Source organism: Callithrix jacchus, chromosome X, assembly GCF_049354715.1.
Source record: "Callithrix jacchus isolate 240 chromosome X, calJac240_pri, whole genome shotgun sequence".
In the NCBI taxonomy this organism is placed as follows: Eukaryota; Metazoa; Chordata; class Mammalia; order Primates; family Cebidae; genus Callithrix; species Callithrix jacchus.
The window spans coordinates 150672090-150691982 of record NC_133524.1 but is presented as its reverse complement, the minus strand read 5'-3'; the positions used below and the strand labels follow the sequence as shown (position 1 = coordinate 150691982).

The 19893-nt window shown below is 37.6% G+C and overlaps 1 protein-coding gene across 5 annotated transcripts in view; it reads left to right on the top strand.

Annotated features, from left to right (window-relative positions):
• The window catches only part of F8 (coagulation factor VIII), a 187104-nt gene that overhangs the window by 68356 nt on the left and 98855 nt on the right, over nucleotides 1-19893 (top strand). For all 5 annotated transcript variants that reach the window (XM_078363719.1, XM_054251006.2, XM_078363717.1 and 2 more), the window contains 4 exons: nucleotides 43-214; nucleotides 11624-11717; nucleotides 17694-17908; nucleotides 19679-19829. In XM_078363719.1, coding sequence (XP_078219845.1) covers nucleotides 43-214; nucleotides 11624-11717; nucleotides 17694-17908; nucleotides 19679-19829 — 632 coding nt within the window. The remainder of the gene's footprint in view (nucleotides 1-42; nucleotides 215-11623; nucleotides 11718-17693; nucleotides 17909-19678; nucleotides 19830-19893) is intronic.

Sequence of the window (19893 nt, the reverse complement as noted above, 5' to 3'; positions counted from 1 at the left end):
AGAATTTTTCTTCCCAAACTCATCTTTTTTTCTCTTATTCAGAAGTTATAAAAGTCAATATTTGAACAATGGCCCTCAGCGGATTGGTAGGAGGTACAAAAAAGTTCGATTTATGGCATACACAGATGAAACCTTTAAGACTCGTGAACCTATTCAGTATGAATCAGGAATCTTGGGACCTTTACTTTATGGGGAAGTTGGAGACACACTGTTGGTAAGTTGAGGAGAAGATTTAAGGTCAGGTAAGAAAAAAAAGTCTGGAGAGTTTTGAGTTTCTAAAATACTTTATAATTCAGCCACGTCTCAAGTGGACATGATCTTTTAAAAACTATAAATGTTACACAAATAATTGCTGATTGTATATTTTTTAAATATGAGTATATAGAAAAAATTTAATGTCACTCATTAAACTCAACACTCCTTTGAAATACTGCATAGACTTTGACACATATCCTTCCAGATCTTTCTCCATTAATCATATAGAATCAGAGTCAGCAGACAGTGGCCTATAAGCCAAATTTGGCTTGTGGCCTGCTTTTGAATAGTCCGTGAGCTTAGATGAGATTTCACATTTTTTAAATATTGCAAAGAAAAGAATGCAGGGCAGGAGGAAGGGGAGGAAGAAGGCAGAAGAGGAAGAGAATATGTGACAGAGACTAGACAGCGCTCACAAATTTTAGAGTATTTACTATCCAGCCTTTTCCAAAAAGTGCTTGCCCCAATCTACGATATTAAGAATGACTATGGTGTAAGCAACAGAATACTCAATGGACAGTGGTTTAAATAAATAAGGGTTTATTTTCTTCACAAGAACTTTAAAGATATTGGTTGCATCAATTCAACTGCTCGAGAATGTCATGGACACTGGTTTTTAGATGTGGAGTTTTGTTAGACACTGCCAAACTGATTTTCAGCAATTTTATACCAATTTTTATCCCCTACCGTAAGTATATGACTGCCCTTTTCCCCACACCATTGCCAACAACATATATTATAAACCTTCAGAAAATTTTCCAATTTGATGAGCTAAATATTTATATGTTGTCTTCATTTGCATTTCCCTGGTTAGTAGTCAAATTGTGTATTGTTTCATGGTTGTTTGCTATTTATATAACTCCCTCTGTGAATTGCCTGCTACTAAATTTTGTCCAATTTTCTATTTGGGTAGTCATCTTTTGCTCATGTATTTGTAAAAGGCCTTTATATATTATGGATATTGACACATTGTTATTTATCTTCCAAATGTTTTCCTCACATTGTCACTTGTACTTTAATTCCTTTATGGTATTTTTTTGTCCTTCAAAAATTTTTGATCTTTATATATAGTCAAAATCTTCTATCCTTTATCAGTCTTTTCATTTATGTGTCTCTGGGTCTTTTTCACTTCTGTTTTCTGCCTGAAAATGTCTTTGCCATCCCCAAGAAATTACAAAAATAGTATATATTATATTCTCTTATTTGTATAGCTTTATTTTTATAGTGAGCAATCTAATTGCCCTGGAAGTTACTTTTGGATGTAGTGCATAATTCAAATAGAAATTTTCCCAAAATGGCAGCTAACTGACACAACCAATTCTTTTTTCATTAATTTGAAAATGTCTTCTTTATCATATACTAAATTGCTAAAATCTGGCATCTTGAATTCTTAACTAATCTGTTACCACACTGTTTTAATGACTGCAACTTTGTGATATGTTTGATAACTATATGACATCTTCCTTCATTGTACTTCTTCAAAATTTTTATTAACTATTCTTGTACAGTTTTTCTTCATAAATTTTGTTTATCTATTTTATCTTTTTTCATTTCTTGAAGATTGTAGAATTTTATTTTTTATTCATTAATTTCTAAAATGCATAATGACATAATTTTACATGTTTATAGGGTACCTTTTATGTATTTTTAGTTACTTTTACTGGCTAGTTCAAAAATAGGTAAACAAGAGCATACAATAACAAGTAAATTTTCTTCCCTTTCAGACTTCCAAACCCATAGTGTGACAGACAGTCATTGCTGTGGGTTTGTATATTCCCCTCCAGAAATAGTGTATACATGTACAAACATGTGTGTGTGTGTGCACACACACACGTGTGTGTATTTCACACAAAAACAGGAGCAGTGTAAACTTGGTCTCTACCTTGATTTTCAAAAAATAACAATATATTTTGAATTGGCTGGGTGTGGTGGTGCATGCCTGTAGTCCCAGCTTCTTGGGAGGCTGAGGGAGGATAATCGCTTGAATCCGGGAGGTGGAGGTTGCAGTGAGCTGAGATCCCACCACTGCACTCCACTCTAGGTGACAGAGCAAGACTCTGTCTCAAAACAAAAAGTAACAGTATATTTTGGATATCAACATATATAGATCTACCTCATCTTTGACTTATTCAGGTTATGCTCTGGACACCTTGCTGAATCCTACACTTAATATTAACTCAAAATGGATAAAAGATAAAATGTAAGAGGTAAAACTACAAAATTACAGGAAAATATAGGAATAAATCTTGGTGATATTGAATTAGACAATGGTTTATTGGATATAACACCAAAACCAAGAAGCAACAAAAGTAAACATAGATAATTTTACTTCATCATACTTAAAAACTTTTGTGCTTCAAAGGACACCCAGAAAATGAAAAGACAATTCATAGAACTGGAAAAAATGCTTGCATATTTTTATATCTGATAAGGATTTGGTGTCCAAAATATATATATATATAAAGGACCCTTTCAACTCAGTAATAAATATGCAGATCACTGAAAACCATTCAAAAGTTTACCAAATGGTGAATAGATAAATAAAATGTGGTATATCCATATAACTGGAATTTTATTCAGCAATTAAAAGAAAGGAACTAATTATTTGTGATAAATATAGACGAAATTCAAAACGTAAGTTAAAGAAGTCAGACAAAAAGACTTACATATGGCATGATTTAACTTATATAAAATATACAGAAAAGGCCAATTTATACAGCAGAAGTCTTTTTAGTGATTGTCAGGGTCTGGGAGTGGAAGCAGGGATTGCCTGCAACGCAGTATGGAGAATCTTTCTGGGGTGATAGAAATATTCTAATTCTGGATTGTGGCAATGATTGCACAACTCCATACATTTACTAAAAATCATTTAATTTGGAGATCCAAGGTGGCTGAATAGGAACAGCTCTGGAGTGCAGTTCCCGGAGAGAACAATGCAGAGGGTGAGTGATCACCACATTTCCAAATGAGTTATTACTGCCTACAGACCAGGAGATTCTCGGGCTGAAAAGTGCCATGAGTTTCTAGCATGGCTGTCTCAGCTGGTGCAGCGGGTCTCCACACAAAAACACACAAATCTGGGTGGCCATTTCAATGGGTGCCTAGAATGTCTGGGAGACAGAGCATCCCATTCAACTGAAAAAAGGGGGCTGAAACAGGGAGCCAGGTGATCTAGCTCAGCGGATCCCACCCCAACAATGACCAGCAATCTGAAACGCTCTGGATTGAGAGTTTCACAGCAAGTACAGCTGGACCCAGGATGGTCCAACACGGTAGGGGGACGGGTGTCAGCCATTACTAAGGCAGTACACCATTACCAAGGCAGTCCGCCATTACTGAGGCAGACCGCCATTACCAAGGCAGTTCTAACTGTACCTCTGTAAACAAAACTGCAAGGAAGTTCACACAGCAGCTGAGCAGAGCCCATGGCAGCTCAGCAATGCCTCTGCTGGCAGACTGTGACTAGGCTACCTCCTTTCTGAGCAGAGCATCTGTGAAAAAAGGCAGCAGCATGTCAGAAACTTTATAAAAATAAAGCCCCACATTCCCAGGACAGAGCACCTAGGAAAAGAGGCAGTTATGAGTTCTGCTGGAGCAGACTTAAACGTACCTACCCAGCAGCTCTGAATGGACCAATGGAGCTCCCAGCACAGCACTTGAGCTCCTATAAGAGACAGACTGTCTCCTCAAGCAGCTCCCCAACCCCCATATATCCAAAGAGACACCTCATAAAGGAGAGCTCAGGCTGACATCTGGAGGGTATCCTTCTGGGACAAAAATAACAGAAGAAGAAACTGGCAGCAACCCTTACTGTTCTGCAGCTACCCCATGGTTGATTCCCAGGCAAGCAGGGTCTGGAGTGGACTTCCAGCAGTCCTACAGCAGAGGGGCCTAACTGTTAGAAGGAAAACTAAAAAACCGAAAAAAATAATCTCAACATTAACAAATAGAACATCTACTCAGAGACCCCATCTGAAAGTCACCAGCTACAAAGACCACAGGTAGATAAATCTACGAAGATGGGAAGAAATCAGTGCAAAAAGGATGAAAACACCCAAAACCAGAATTCCTCTCCCCCCAGGGGATCACAACTCCTCACCAGCAAGAGAACGAAGCTGGATGGAGAATGAGTCTGATGAATTGATAGAAACAGGCTTCAGAAGGTGGGTAATAACAAATTTCTCTGCGCTAAAAGAACATGTTCTAACCCAATGCAAAGAAACTAAGAACCTTGAAAAAAGGTTAGTTGAAATGCTAACTAGACTAAACAGCTTAGAGAAGAATATAAGATTGATGGAGCTGAAAAACAAAACATGAGAACTTCGCAAAGCATACACAAGTTTCGATAGTTGAATTGACCAAGCAGAAGAAAGGATATCAGAGATTGAAGATAAACTTAATGAAACAAAATGATAATGCAAGATTAGAGAATAAAGAGTGAAAAGAAATGAACAAAGCCTCCAAGAAATATGGGATTATGTGAAAAGACCTAATCTGTGTTTGATAGGTGTATCTGACTGTGACAAAGAGAATGAATCCAAGCTGGAAAACACTCTTCAGAATATTATCCAGGAGAACTTCCCCAACCTAGTAAGGCAGGCCAATATTCAAGTACAGGAAATACACAGAACACCACAAAGATATTCCTCAAGAAGAGCAACCCCAAGGCACATAATCATCAGATTCACCAGGGTCGAATTGAAGGAAAAAATGCTAAGCAGCCAGAGAGAAAGGTTGGGTTACCCACAAAGGGAAGCCCATCAGACTCACAGCAGATCTCTCAGCAGAAACCCTACAAGCCAGAAGAGAGTAGGGGCCAATATTCAACATCCTTAAAGAAAAGAACTTTCAACCCAGAATTGCATATCCAGCTAAACTAAGCTTCATAAGTGAAGGAAAAATAAAATCCTTTGTGAACAAGCAAGTACTCAGAAACTTTGTCACCACCAGGCCTGCTTTACAAGAGCTCCTGAAAGAGGCACTACACGTAGAAAGGAATAACCAGCACCAGCCACTCCAAAAACATACCAAATGGTAAAGAGCATCAACAAAATGAATAATCTGCATCAACTAACGGGCAAAACAGCCATCTAGCATCAAAATGGCAGTATCAAATTCACATGTAACAATATTAACCCTAAATGTAAATGGGCTAAATGGACCAATCAAAAGACACAGACTGGCAAATTGGATTAAAAGCCAAAACCCATCAGTGTGCTGTGTCCAGGAAACCCATCTCACATGCAAGGATACACTAAGGCTCAAAATAAAGGGATGGAGGAAGATTTACCAAGAAAATGGAGAGAAAAAAAAAAATCAGGAGTTGCAATACCAGTCTCTGATAAAATAGACTTTAGACCAACAAAGATCAAAAGAGACAAAGAAGGACATTACATAATGGTAAAAGGATCAATGCAACAAGAAGACCTAATGATCCTAAATATATACGCACCCAATACAGGAGCACCCAGATACATAAAGCAAGTTCTTAATGACCTACAAAGAGACTTAGACTCCACTGTCAATATTAGACAGATCAACAAGACAGAAAATTAACAAGGATATCCAGGACTTGAACTCAGATCTGGACCAAGCAAACCTAATAGACATCTACAGAGCTCTCCACCCCAAATTCACAGAATATACATTCTTCTCAGCACCACATCACACCTACTCTAAAATTGACCACATAATTGGAAGTAAAGCACTGCTCAGCAAATGCAAAAGAACGGAAATCAAAACAGTCTCTCAAATCACAGTGCAATCAAGGTAGAACTCAGAATTCAGAAACTAGCTCAGTACCGCACAGCTTCATGGAAACTGAACAACTGGCTCTTGAATGTTGACTGGATAAACAATGAAATGAAGGCAGAAATAAAGAAGTTCTTTGAAACCAATGAGAACGAAGACACAACATACCAGAATCTCTGGGACACATTTAAAGCAGTCTCTAGAGGAAAAGATATAGCAATAAGTGCCCACATGAGAAGCAAGGAGAGATACAAAATTGACACCCTATCGTCAAAATTGAAAGAGCTAGAGGAGCAAGATCAAAAAAACTCAAAACCTAGCAGAAGAAAAGAAATAACTAAGATCAGAGCAGAACTGAAGGAGATAGAGACATGAAAAACCCTTCAAAAAATCAATAAATCCAGGAGCTGGTTTTTCGAAAAGATCAACAAAATAGACCACTAGCCAGATTGATAAAAAAGAAAAGAGAGAAGAATCAAATAGATGCAATAAAAAACAACAAAGGGGATATCACCACAGATTCCACAGAAATACAAACCACAATAAGAGATTACTACAAACAACTCTATGCACATAAACCAGTAAGCCTGGAAGAAATGGATAAATTCCTTGACACTTGCATCCTCCCAAGCCTAAACCAGGAAGAAATCAAAACCCTGAATAGACCAATAACAAGGTCTGAAGTTAAGGCAGCAATTAAGAGCCTACCAACGAAAAAAAGCCCAGGTCCAGATGGGTTCACAGCCGAATTCTACCAGATGTACAAACAGGAGCTGATACCATTGCTTCTGAAACTATTCCAAACAATACAAAAAGAGGGAATGCTTCCCAAATCATTTTATGAGACCAACATCATCCTGTTACCAAAACCTGGCAGAAACTCAGCAAGAAAAGAAAACGTCAGGCCAATATCCATGATAAACATAGATGCAAAAATCTTCAGTAAAATACTGGCAAACCGATTGCAACAGCACATCAAGAAGCTTATCCATCATGATCAAGTAGGATTCATCCCGGGGATGCAAAGCTGGTTCAACATATGCAAGTATATAAACATAATCCGCTACATAGGCAGAACCAAAGACAAAAACCACATGATTATCTCAATAGATGCAGAGAAGGCATTTGACAAAATTCAACAGCCCTTTATGCTAAAAACCCTCAATAAACTCGGTATTGATGGAACGTATCTCAAAATAATAAAAGCTATTTACGACAAACCAACAGCCAATATCATACTGAATGGGCAAAAACTGGAAGCATTCCCTTTGAAATCCGGCACTAGACAAGGATGCCCTCTCTCACCACTCCTATTCAATATAGTACTGGAAGTTCTAGCCAGAGCAATCAGGCAAGAAAAAGAAATAAAGGGTATTCAAATAGGAAAGGAGGAAGCCAAATTGTCTCTATTTGCAGACGACATGATAGTATATCTAGAAGACCCCATCGTCTCAGCCGAAAAACTCCTGAAACTGATAAGCAACTTCAGCAAAGTCTCAGGATACAAAATCAATGTGCAGAAATCACAGACATTCCTATACACCAATAACAGACTTAAAGAGAGCCAGATAAAGAATGAACTGCCATTCACAATTGCTACAAAGAGAATAAAATACCTAGGAATACAACTAACAAAGGAAGTAAAGGACCTCTTCAACAAGGACTACAAACTGCTGCTCAACGAAATAAGAGAGGACACAAACAGATGGAGAAACATTCCATGCTCATGGTTAGGAGAATCAGTATTGTGAAAATGGCCATACTGCCCAAAGTAATTTATAGATTCAACACTATCCCCATCAAGCTACCTATGACCCTCTTCACAGAACTGGACAAAAACAACTTAAACTCCATATGGAACCAAAAGAGAGCCCGCATAGCCAAGACAATCCTAAGCAAAAAGAACAAAGTTGGAGGCATCATGCTACCTGACTTCAAACTATACTACAAGGCTATAGTAATCAAAACAGCATGGTACTGGTACCAAAACAGAGATATAGACCAATGGAACAAAACAGAGGCATCGGAGGCAACACAACATATCTACAACTATACAATCTTTGATAAACCTGACAAAAACAAGCAATGGGGAAAGGATTCCCTGTTCAACAAATGGTGCTGGGAAAACTGGCTAGGCATGTGCAGAAAGCAGAAACTGGACCCCTTCCTGACACCTTACACTATAATTAACTCCAGATGGATTAAAGACTTAAACATAAGACCTGGCACCATAAAAACCCTAGAAGAAAGTCTAGGCAAAACCATCCAGGACATAGGAGTAGGCAAGGACTTCATGAACAAAACACCAAAAGCATTGGCAACAAAAGCCAAAATAGACAAATGGGACCTAATGAAACTCCACAGCTTCTGCACAGCAAAAGAAACAGTCTCTAGTGTGAATCGGCAACCAACAGAATGGGAAAAAGTTTTTGCAGTTTACCCATCTGACAAAGGGCTGATATCCAGAATTTACAAAGAACTCAAACAGATTTATAGGAAAAAAACCAACAAGCCCATTCAAAATTGGGCAAAGGATATGAACAGACACTTTACGAAAGAAGACATATATGAGGCCAACAATCATATGAAAAAATGCTCATCGTCTCTGGTCATCAGAGAGATGCAAATCAAAACCACATTGAGATACCATCTCACGCCAGTTAGAATGGCGATCATTAAAAAATCTGGAGACAGCAGATGCTGGAGAGGATGTGGAGAAATAGGAACACTTTTACACTGCTGGTGGGAGTGTAAATTAGTTCAACCATTGTGGAAGATGATGTGGTGATTCCTCAATGGTCTAGAAATAAAAATACCACTTGACCCAGCAATCCAATTACTGGGCTTATGCCCAAAGGGTTATAAATCATTCTATTATAAAGACATATGCAAACATATGTTTATTGCAGCACTGTTTACCATAGCAAAGACTTGGAACCAACCCAAATGCCCAAATTAAGAAGAAGAAAAGTTTGGCCCACTTCCTGATGAGAGAAGTGTCAAAGAATTGGGGACATGTTTTAAAACTGCCACATAGACTGACAGCTTACTTCTCTAGAGCCAAAAAAGGATGCAAGAAGACAATGAAATCTTATCTTTCATGTATTGAAAGAAAATAACTATCAACCTACCAAGAATTGCCATTTTATTAGCAATTTATATCAACATTCAATAAATAACTTTATATTAAAATTTAAAATGTAGGGTATAAAAAAGGAAAATCAAGCACTTATTTTTTTTAGGTTAACATAGCATTTGGTTGTAAACCTGACTAAGTCAGCATGAGAAAGGAAAATTAAAAATACAGACCAATTGCATGTGTTCAAAAAATCCTAAACAAAATTTAATAAACCTAATATAACAATATATTAAAAGATAATACTTATTATATATCCCAGAAGTACTAGATTAATTTAACATTAGAAAATCAAATGTGACAATCTACTATATTAATACATAAAAGGAAAAACATAATCTGATAATTCCAATAGCTTCAGAAAAAGCATTAGTCAAAAGTCAACATCCATTCATAATAAAAACTCACAGGAAATTCAAATTACAAGGAAATACTTATTATCCTGATAAACATCTGGAAAAAACTTAAAATTGACAGATATCACCATCTCTACTTAATGTTATATTGGAAATTCTAGTCAGTGTTCTTTGGGCAAAAAATGGAAAAAGTATTTTAATATTGGAAAGGATTAAACAAAACTGCTATTATTTGAAGCATCATTCTGCTGCTTACATGCAGGTAAGGAATTGGCTATTTAGTGGGCTTACTAAATTACTGGGTTTTAAGACAAGAGCACAAGTGGAAGTTGCATTTTCATCCTCATATCACACATCTCAGATCTGGAGGTGGGATTGATATTTTCAGGGTTCTTCGCTGCAGCTTTCATGTTATTACTCTTCCTTGCTCTCTCTCTTTTGATCTAGGGTCTCACTCTATCACCCAGGCTGGAGTGCTGTGGTGTGATCACAGTTCACTACTCCCACCTCAGCCTCCCAAATAGCTGGGACTACAGGCATGAGCCACCACGCCCAGCTAAATTTTTAATTTTTTGCGGAGATGAGGTCTCACCATATTGCTCAGGTTGGTCTTGAACTCTTGGGCTCAAATAATCCTCCTGCCTTGGCTTTCCAAAGTGCTGGCATGAGCCACTGCACCTGGGCCTTTGATTTCTTTTAAAGCTGGTGCAATCAGGCAATGCCACCTGCCACCCTTGCTTAATGTTATGATCAATTGTCCTCTTGGTCATGCCTGCTTATTCACTGAAGATTTTATCTCCTGGAACACTATCTCTTTCTCTATTATCAGTGAATTTAGTGCCCAAATAATGAAAAAGGCTGAGGGGAAGCAGTGTCCTCAGCAACATCCGAATTTCGATTAGTGTGAGAAGGTGCAGAGTATACTTCCTGCAGCAATTGAAACAATTTTTAAAGAAATGGAAAGGGGCCTTTAGAGAGAAACCTAAGTACTGCCAGTCCTCCACATTGTCAACTGAAGAATCAGAAGTTCATAAATTTGGAGTGGAAAGGGTTGCAGGCTGGGAAGTGTAGCCTCTGGCAGAAACTGGAAGCAAGCACTTTGAAGAATGAACAATGAGATAGGAATTTATGCTGAATGAATTAGTTAAGTATACATATTTAACAAATTCCAGGATGAGCTGTGAATATTTATGATGGGACACATGCAGCCATGCATGTTACATACATTCCAAGTTCCCTTTGGGGTGGAGACTTAACATTTAGATGCATGAAAATTAGGCTTTATATGTCAAAAGGTGAAACAAAGGACACCGAGGCAGCCTCTGTAAACTGGCCAGAGCCAGTTCATGGTCATTGGTCTCTCCTCAAGAAGGAATGCTTGTCACTTGTTGTGTCAAAACTGCAAAAAGGGAGGGGAATCCAGTACATCTTTAGAAAGGACTGGTTTCTGTTTAACCCTTAAGAAAGAAAGTCTAATGGCAGATTAGGGAGGGAGGGAGTGTAACAAGGCATGCCTGCTCTCCCATCCCACCATGGTCAGAAATTCAGTTTTTAAGCCTTCTCTGGGGTCTTCTTGGCCAAGAAGTGGGTCTCTTCAGTTGTTTGGGGATGCTTAAGATTTTATTTTTATTTTTCAGTATCAATGGGTTTTTAGTCTCATAGTCAAACAATCACAGATTGAAAGTATTCAAAGAACAACCCCAAAACAATAAAAGATAATAATACAACAATAAATAATAATACAAAGAAAAAATACACTATAGCAACTGTTTACATAGCATTTACATTTTATTGTGTATCTATAAGAAATCTAGAGATGAGTTAAAGTACATGAGAGTGTGTGCATAGGTTGTATGCAAATACTACATAATTTTACATAAGAGACCAGAGTATCACAGATTTTGGTATCTGTGGGGGTCCTGGAACCGATCCTCCATGCATGCCAAGGGACAGTCATAGCTCTCTGAACAATTTCATGAAAAGACCAAATATTCTGAGTTTTATCTAGGCTTAAATTACTATAATGTAGATAGAGGCCACTTTTATTTATCTGGAGTTAGATCACAGTTTTCTTGTTGTTTTAGTTGTTTTAGAATTTGATCTTAGATCTCACTTATACTTTCAGATTATATTTAAGAATCAAGCAAGCCGACCATATAACATCTACCCTCATGGAATCACTGATGTCCGTCCTTTGTACTCAAGGAGATTACCGAAAGGTAAGTATTCCCTCGATTTATAGGTCTTTTTTACCTGTAGATACAGATGAGATCAATATCATCAATAACAATTAAAATTATGTTGGTCTCCAGCTGTTGGCTAGACCACAAGCTCCAGTCTAAAGTTATAAAAATCAATTATAGAAATCCTTAGGTGATGTTTCTTTTATTATTATTATTACTTTTTAAAAATTTATTTATTATACCTCAAGTTCTGGGGTACATGTGCAGATCGTGCAGGTTTGTTACAGGGGTATACACATGCCATGGTGGTGGTTTGCTGCATCCATCCCCCACCGTCACCTACATTAGATATTTCTCCTAGTGCTATCCCTCCCCAATCCCCCCACCCCCTGCTATTCCTCCCCCTAGCCCTCCACCCAGTAGCCCTGGTGTGTGATGTTTCCCTTCCTGTGTCCGTCTGTTCTCATTGTTCAACACCCACTTATGAATGAGAGCATGCAGTGTTTGGTTTTCTGTTCTTGTGTCAGTTTGCTAAGAATGATGGTTTGCAGCTTCAACCATATCCCTGCAAAGGACACGAACTGATCCTTTTTTATGGCTGCATAGTATTCCATGGTGTATATGTGCCACATTTTCTTTATCCAGTCTATCATTGATGGGCATTTGGGTTGGTTCCAAGTCTTTGCTATGGTAAACAGTGCTGCAATAAACATATATGTGCATACGTCTTTATAATAGAATAATTTATAACCCTTTGGGCATATACCCAGTAATGGGATTGCTGAGTCAAATGGAATTTCTATTTCTAGGTCCTTGAGGAATCACCACACCATCTTCCACAATGGTTGAATTTATTTACACTCCCACGAACAATGTAAAAGTGTTCCTATTTCCCACATCTTCTCCAGCATCTGTTGTCTCCAGATTTTTTAATGATTGGCCATTCTAACTGGCATGAGATGATATCTCAGTGTGGTTTCGATTTGCATTTCCCTAATGACCAGTGATGATGAGCATTTCTTCATATGTTTGTTGGCCTCATGTATGTCTTCTTTTGTAAAGTGTCTGTTCATATCCTTTGCCCACTTTTGAATGGGCTTGTTTGTTTTTTTCTTGTAAATCTGTTTTAGTTCTTTGTAAATTGTGGATATCAGCCCTTTGTCGGATGGGTTGATGACTGAAAAAATTTTCTGTCATTCTTTTGGTTGCCAGTTCATTCTACTGATAGTTTCTTTTGCTGTGCAGAAGCTGTGGAGTTTAATTAGATCCCATTTGTCTGTTTTGGCTTTTGTTGCCGTTGCTTTTGTTGTTTTAGTCGTGAAGTCCTTGCCCATGCCTATGTCCTGAATGTTATTGCCTATGTTTTCTTCTAGGGTTTTTATGGTGTTAGGTCTTATGTTTAAATCTTTAATCCATGTGGAGTTAATTTTAGTGTAAGGTGTAAGGAAGGGGTCCCGTTTCAGCTTTCTGCACATGGCTAGCCAGTTTTCCAACACCATTTATTAAACAGGAACTCCTTTCCCCATTCCTTGTTTTTGTCAGGTTTGTCAAAGATCAGAAGGTTGTATTGCGAGGTGATGTTTCGTGTAAGTTAGTGAACAGTCACCCGATGTGTTTTTCCTGGTACCTAGTGGTGATGTTCAGATATTGCATAGCCAATAAGATTGGCACTTTTCCACTGCAACTGCTATAAATGCCCTAAAATCTTGAAGCTTCTGGCATTTAAGATAATATTTTTTTCTGAATATATTTTTCAGCTATATTCCAAACTTTTGGTATCTAGTAATCTCTTTTCATATCTAAATAGTTCACAACTCCGGTTTTTATTTAGTATATTGTTTGTTGTTTGAAGATTTATGACATGTCTATCACATGGGCTGCAGATTTTATTAATAAAAATGCCCCTCTTGGTTTTTTGTTCCTTAAATTGAATTCTATTTCACCAATTTTAGTATGGCCACATATGCTTACCTAATTTATCTTTTTCATGACATTAGTTTCTCATATTTTTATTCATTTTGTATTTGCCCTGGCCCATGGAAAGAGCGTACATATGGGTTTTATTTTGCGCCCAATCTCTATCTTTCAATAGGGGGTTTTACCCTAGTCACATTTGTGTTACTACTGATATGTCTTTGGGTATTGTGATACTTTTATATTTTAATTACAATTACTTTAGCCTTTTATTTCTTTTGTCAGTAGTTTTATTATATATATGTATTTTTGGTAGATTGGATGTTATATATATTCTTTCTATTCTTTAATTTTGGTTGGATATTTATCAAAATGATAGATGTGTATGCTTACAACTACAAAAGGACTGTCTCCCTAGAGGCACCCATTTTTAAGAATTTCTGTTTTTGATTTTTGGTGGTTATCTCTGCGTCTCTAAAAAGTTACTTATACTGCTAACTCTTTGTTTTTCAACTTGAGACATTATATACTTACTTTGTTTTGTGTGAAGTGAGTACTTAACATTGTGCTTCTTTCCATTCAAGTTGTTTCTGTTTTATCAGTGTTTTCAGTTCCTCAATTGAATATCATTAGAATTTTTAAAATATACTAAACATCCACTTTTAGTAATATATTTTCAATCCATGATTGCAAAATATATTTAGACTCCATATTTTGTAAATTAAGGATGTTAAAAACTGTACCCCTCAATTTTCTCTCCCCAAACCTTTCTTTTCTTTACTGCTGCTAGCCATTCCATTACTTTTATGAAACAACTTAACATTTTCGTTTTGTACCGTAATTTTAAATAACTCTTCCTTGCTTTGTATATTTTCTCTAAAACTTAAAAAATTAAAAAACAGCATTTGTATTATTTTAGTATTTAAGTTTCTTTTTATAAATGTTAACTGCAGAACTAGATAATATGGTATGATTACTCTCTTTTCTACAGCTCAACTGATTTTACTATTAAGATAAAATAATATGTGGAAGGAAAAAAGTTGATCTCATAGAAGTAGAGATAAAATAGTAGTTACTAGAGGCTAAAGACGGGAAGGGGAGGAGGAAATAGGGAGAGGTTGGTTAATGGATGTAAAATTCCAGGTAGATAGGAGGCATAAGTCTTAAGGTTCTATAGCACTTTAGGGTGATTGTAGTCAACAATGACATATTTTCAAATAGACGAGATGATTCGGAATGTTCCCAACACAAAGAAATGAAAAACATTTAAGGTGATGGAAATGTACTAATTACCCTAGTTTGATCACTACACGTGTATACATGTATTGAAATATTACTCCGTACCCCATAAATAGTAAAATTATCACGTGTCAAAAAAAGATCAAATAGATTCTCCTTCCTTATGCCCCATCAGTAGTTTGATATCATGCTAAATTTTAGCTTTTGTATTAGGACTATATTGATTTTATAATATTTGTGTCTGTATCCTGAAGTAAGACTTTATTTTCTTTTATTAGGAAAAGAAATGTATGCTTCTTCACCATATTTCTTAGACCTTTCAGCTTCTTAATCATCTCATTTATTGCTTGGTATCCAAATCTTTTTTTTTTTTTTTTTGAGACAGGGTCTTGTTCTGTCACCCAAGCTGGAGTGCAGTGGAGTGCAGCTGGATCTCAGCTCACTGAAACCTCCGCCTTCCAGGTTCAGGCTATCCTCCCACCTCAGCCTCCTGAGTAGCTGGGACCACAGGCGCACGCCACCATGCCCAGCTAATTTTTTTTTTGCATTTTTATGTAGAAATGGGGTCTTGTTGCCCAGGCTGGTCTTGAATTCCTGAGTTCAAGAGATCTGCCTGCCTTGGCCTTCCAAAGTGCTGGGACCAAATCTTTTTCTTCTTAAAGACATTCTTGCAGTTAATGGCATTAACTTCTCTTCTCTTGTACATTTCTATTTTTTTATTTCTTCTCTTGTTTTTCTGGAAGTATATGCTCAAGTAACCTTTAAATATGTAGTACATAGAGGGTAAACTTGCTGAATCCTTCAGTATCACATGATGGATAGACAGACTGGTTATAAAAATTTTTCCACCGGGTGCAATGGTTCACACATGTAATCCCAGCACTTTGGGAGGCCAAGGCCTGCAGATCACTTGAGGTCAGGAGTTCAACACCAGCCTGGCCAACATGGTGAAACTCCGTCTCTACTAAAAATAGAAAAAAATTAGCTGGGCATGGTGGTGCGCACCTGTAGTCCCAGCTACTCAGGAGGCTGAGGCAGGAGAATTGCTTGAACCCGGGAGGTGGACGTTGCAGTGAGCCAAGATCACACCACTGCACTCCGGCCTGGGCAACACAGCAAGACTCCATCTTGAAAAAGATTTTTTTCTTCCACTTTTTTCTAATATTTGTTATTGCTGATAAAAATTCTAATGGCAGTTTTATTTGCATTTCTTTATGGAAGAAGGGCATAGTTACAGAGTTCTGGGGAGATTTTGAATGTGTATCCTGAAATTTGGAGGCACACATGATACAGTTACTGGTAACCTGCTTTTTCCATGGAGAATTTTGAAGTCTGTAATGCCCATAGTAGTGGGCAAGAATAGAGGGCAAGAGTGGAGCAATTTGCCTTTCTTCTGTTTGACATGAGTTTCCTCTGTAACAAGTGAATACTGCTGAAAATAGCTGGGCTTTATCTCTTTTGAAGATGTTCTGCCCCAGAACGCAGCTAGGCAGGCTGAGGAGATAGCAGAACCAACAGAGTCTTGGATATATCACTGAAAGTAGTAAGAGCTGATGGGGAGAGGAGCGTTGCAGAAGGATAGCTGAAGGAAACACCTCTCATGTCATAGAACTATGTAGTGCTCAGGTCCCCATAGTAACTCTAAAGAAACCATATATGTATCCTGTGAAAAGCCCAGCATTTGGGCACCTCCTACACAGAGAACATTGATGACCAAATAGTGTTGTCAAAGATAGATAGAGCAGCAGGATCCATTAAACAAGAGTCTGTTTGCCCTTTCTTCTAATATCTACCCTCCCTCGCCCTGAGTTCCTGGAAAAGGGAAGAGAAGGCTGATAAATATTGAAAGAACATACTACACCATTCCCTTTTCTTTTCTTTTCTTTTCTTTTTTTTTTTTTTTTGAGACAGAGTCTCACTCTGTTGCTCAGGCTGGAGTGCATTGGTGCAATATTGGCTCTCTGCAACCTCTGCCTCCTGGGTTCAAGCGATTCTCATGCCTCAGCCTCCCAAGTAACTGGGATTATAAGTACCTGCCACCACGCCTGGCTAATTTTTGTATTTTTAGTAGGGACAGGATTTCACCATGTTGGCCAGGCTGGTTTCGAACTCCTGACCTCAACACCATTCCCTTTCTATAGTTTCTCTAACCATAGATCAGGCATAACCTAGTGAGATGAGGAAGTGCTTACAATGAATATAAAATTAAAATTTTGATTTGTATTGAATATTCAGGAATTAAACATACCCAAAATGAGGCTTAATTACTAAAATCAGTTCTTGTCCTAAGGATCCATTACCCTGAGGCAGATCTTAGTTCTTGCTTCCTTTCTTCACAGAGGTCAGATACTACATCTTAAAATTCCAATGCCAAGCTCTTTCGCGTATATTCAGACCTGAAACTTTCACAGTGAACCAGATAATCAATTACAGTGAACCAGATAATCACTTTTTACTTTTTTATATATACTTTAAGTTTGGCAAGAGTGTAAATTAGTTCAGCCATTGTGGAAGACAGTGTGGCAATTCCTCAAGAATCTAGAACTAGAAATACCATTTGACCCAGCAATCCCATTACTAGGTATATGCCCAAAGGATTATAAATCATTCTATTATAGACACATGCACACGTATGTTTATTGTGGCACTGTTCACAATAGCAAAGACTTGGAACCAACCCAAATGCCCATCAATGACAGCTTTTTACTTTTTAAAAAAAATTGTGTGACTCTTAAAATTATAATGTGTGACTTTAGCTTCCACTTGCTGATTTGTAGAACCCTTGCAATAACAACATGATTACCAATATGTGGTTTGTTGTACCCTAATTGAGCTATTTCTGGCTTTGCTTGTGGGTAGGTGTAAAACATTTGAAGGATTTTCCAATTCTGCCAGGAGAAATATTCAAATATAAATGGACAGTGACTGTAGAAGATGGGCCAACTAAATCAGATCCTCGGTGCCTTACACGGTATTACTCTAGTTTCATTAATATGGAGAGAGATCTAGCTTCAGGACTCATTGGCCCTCTCCTCATCTGCTACAAAGAATCTGTAGATCAAAGAGGAAACCAGGTGAGTTTTTGCCTTTCCAAGTGCTACGTTTGAAGCTAAAAATGAGATGCACATAAATTCTCAGTATATGTCCTCTTATAACCTGAAGAAAATATAGTGGTTTGCAGTATAGGTCAGTAAAAGAAAGGAGCTTAGCTTTTACTGAATTCGGGTGTAATGTAGTAAACTTGCCTGCTGGATGGACAGGCCATAGAATGTAGGCTGTATATTCTTCATGTAATACTCATTCCCAGTCTGGGATTTAGCTCTATCTAGGTGATCCTCCCCATTTTCACATGTCCAATTACCACCTATTTTCAGATGACCTACAAATTTATATCTACAGCCTAGATTTTTCCCATGGACATCTCCTTATGGGTGACTCAAAAGCACCTCAAAATTAACATGTCTGCAGTATATAGCACAGTGCATGGCACTTAGTAAGAGCTTAACAGACTGGATGTGGTGGCTCATGCCTGTAATCACAACACTTTGGGAGGCTGAGGCAGGAGGATTGCTTGAGTTCAGGATTTCAAGACCATCCTGGGCAAAATAGTAAGACCCTGTCTTTACAAAAAAAAAAAAATACCTGGGTTAGGTGGCTCATGCCTGTAGTCCCACCTACTCAGGAGGCTGAGGTGGAAAGGTTGCTTGAGCCCAGAAGGTCAACACTGCAGTAAGCCAAGATTGTGCCACCACACTCCAACCTGGGTGACAAAGCGAGACCCTGTCTCAAATTTAAAAAAAGAGTTTAATAAATATTATTAAGCAAAACACAGGGAAAAATAAAAACTCATAAAAACTTCACAAAAACTCATTGCTTGGCCCCAGAATAATTCATTGCCATATTGTTGAGGCTTGACTACATGTCTACTTGATTATATTTATGATACATAAGATCCCTACTAGTCTAAAAACATTTCATTTGTTTAGAGAGTAAAGTATATGAACTTTGGTGCCAATAAAACATGCAGCACATAAACTCAGAGAAGTATAAATTAGGGCAAGTACTTGTCCTGACTGCTTTTTCCTAATTACAGTTTTTTTTGCCAGTTTTGGAAAGAGAACTGAAATATTCTTCTATATTCTCCAGTCTCCTCTCTTCGTATTTTGGTTTCTATAGCTATAGATTATAAAAAATGAAGTTTATACATATTAGCGAGGTTTACATATGAAATCCTAACAGATCCAATTAGCAAGCACTAGCTCATAAATCTGGTTCATATACAAACTGCTTTTCTGGAAAAAAATTTGAATGTTTTAAACAGAAAATTTAAGGTTTTAGTGTTGTTCGACATTTTTGTGGTTGACCTTGTCTTTGTTATTTGATTTCTGTTTTTCTGTTTTTATAGCCTTGTAGGAGGTCAGTTGCTAGATGGAAGTTTAGGAAAGCCATTATCTCATTTGACTTAACTAACTTGTTTAACAAAGGCACCGAATAATCACTTGCATATTTAAAGAGTTACATCTTCTGATCTGAACATGGAGAGAATAAGGCTGTAGACTGTACCAAAAAATTAGCCAGCATATGGCCTTGGGTACAGAAAAACCTCAGTTCAGTGGCTCAGTCACCCTCTTGTCCTGGGGACACATTTGCTGTGAGCATATACTCACTGCTCATAGCACCCACCCCTAAATCCCAAGCCTTGGTACATGCCTAAGAGGAAATGGAATTAAACTAAAGGATCAGATATATCACATGCATGTCATCGTTGTCATCATAGACTGCTAGCTCCTACCTGACAACATCAGTAGCATTTCTTTACCCCTTTCAATATATGTAATTAACAGATGATGTCAGACAAGAGGAATGTCATCCTATTTTCTGTATTTGATGAGAATCAAAGCTGGTACCTCACAGAGAATATGCAGCGCTTTCTCCCCAGTGCAACTGGAGTGCAGCTTGAGGATCCAGAGTTCCAAGCCTCCAACATCATGCACAGTGAGTAAAGCAGCACTTAAGTCCAGTGAGCACTGGATAAAGAAAAACTGATGTAACCAAAGTG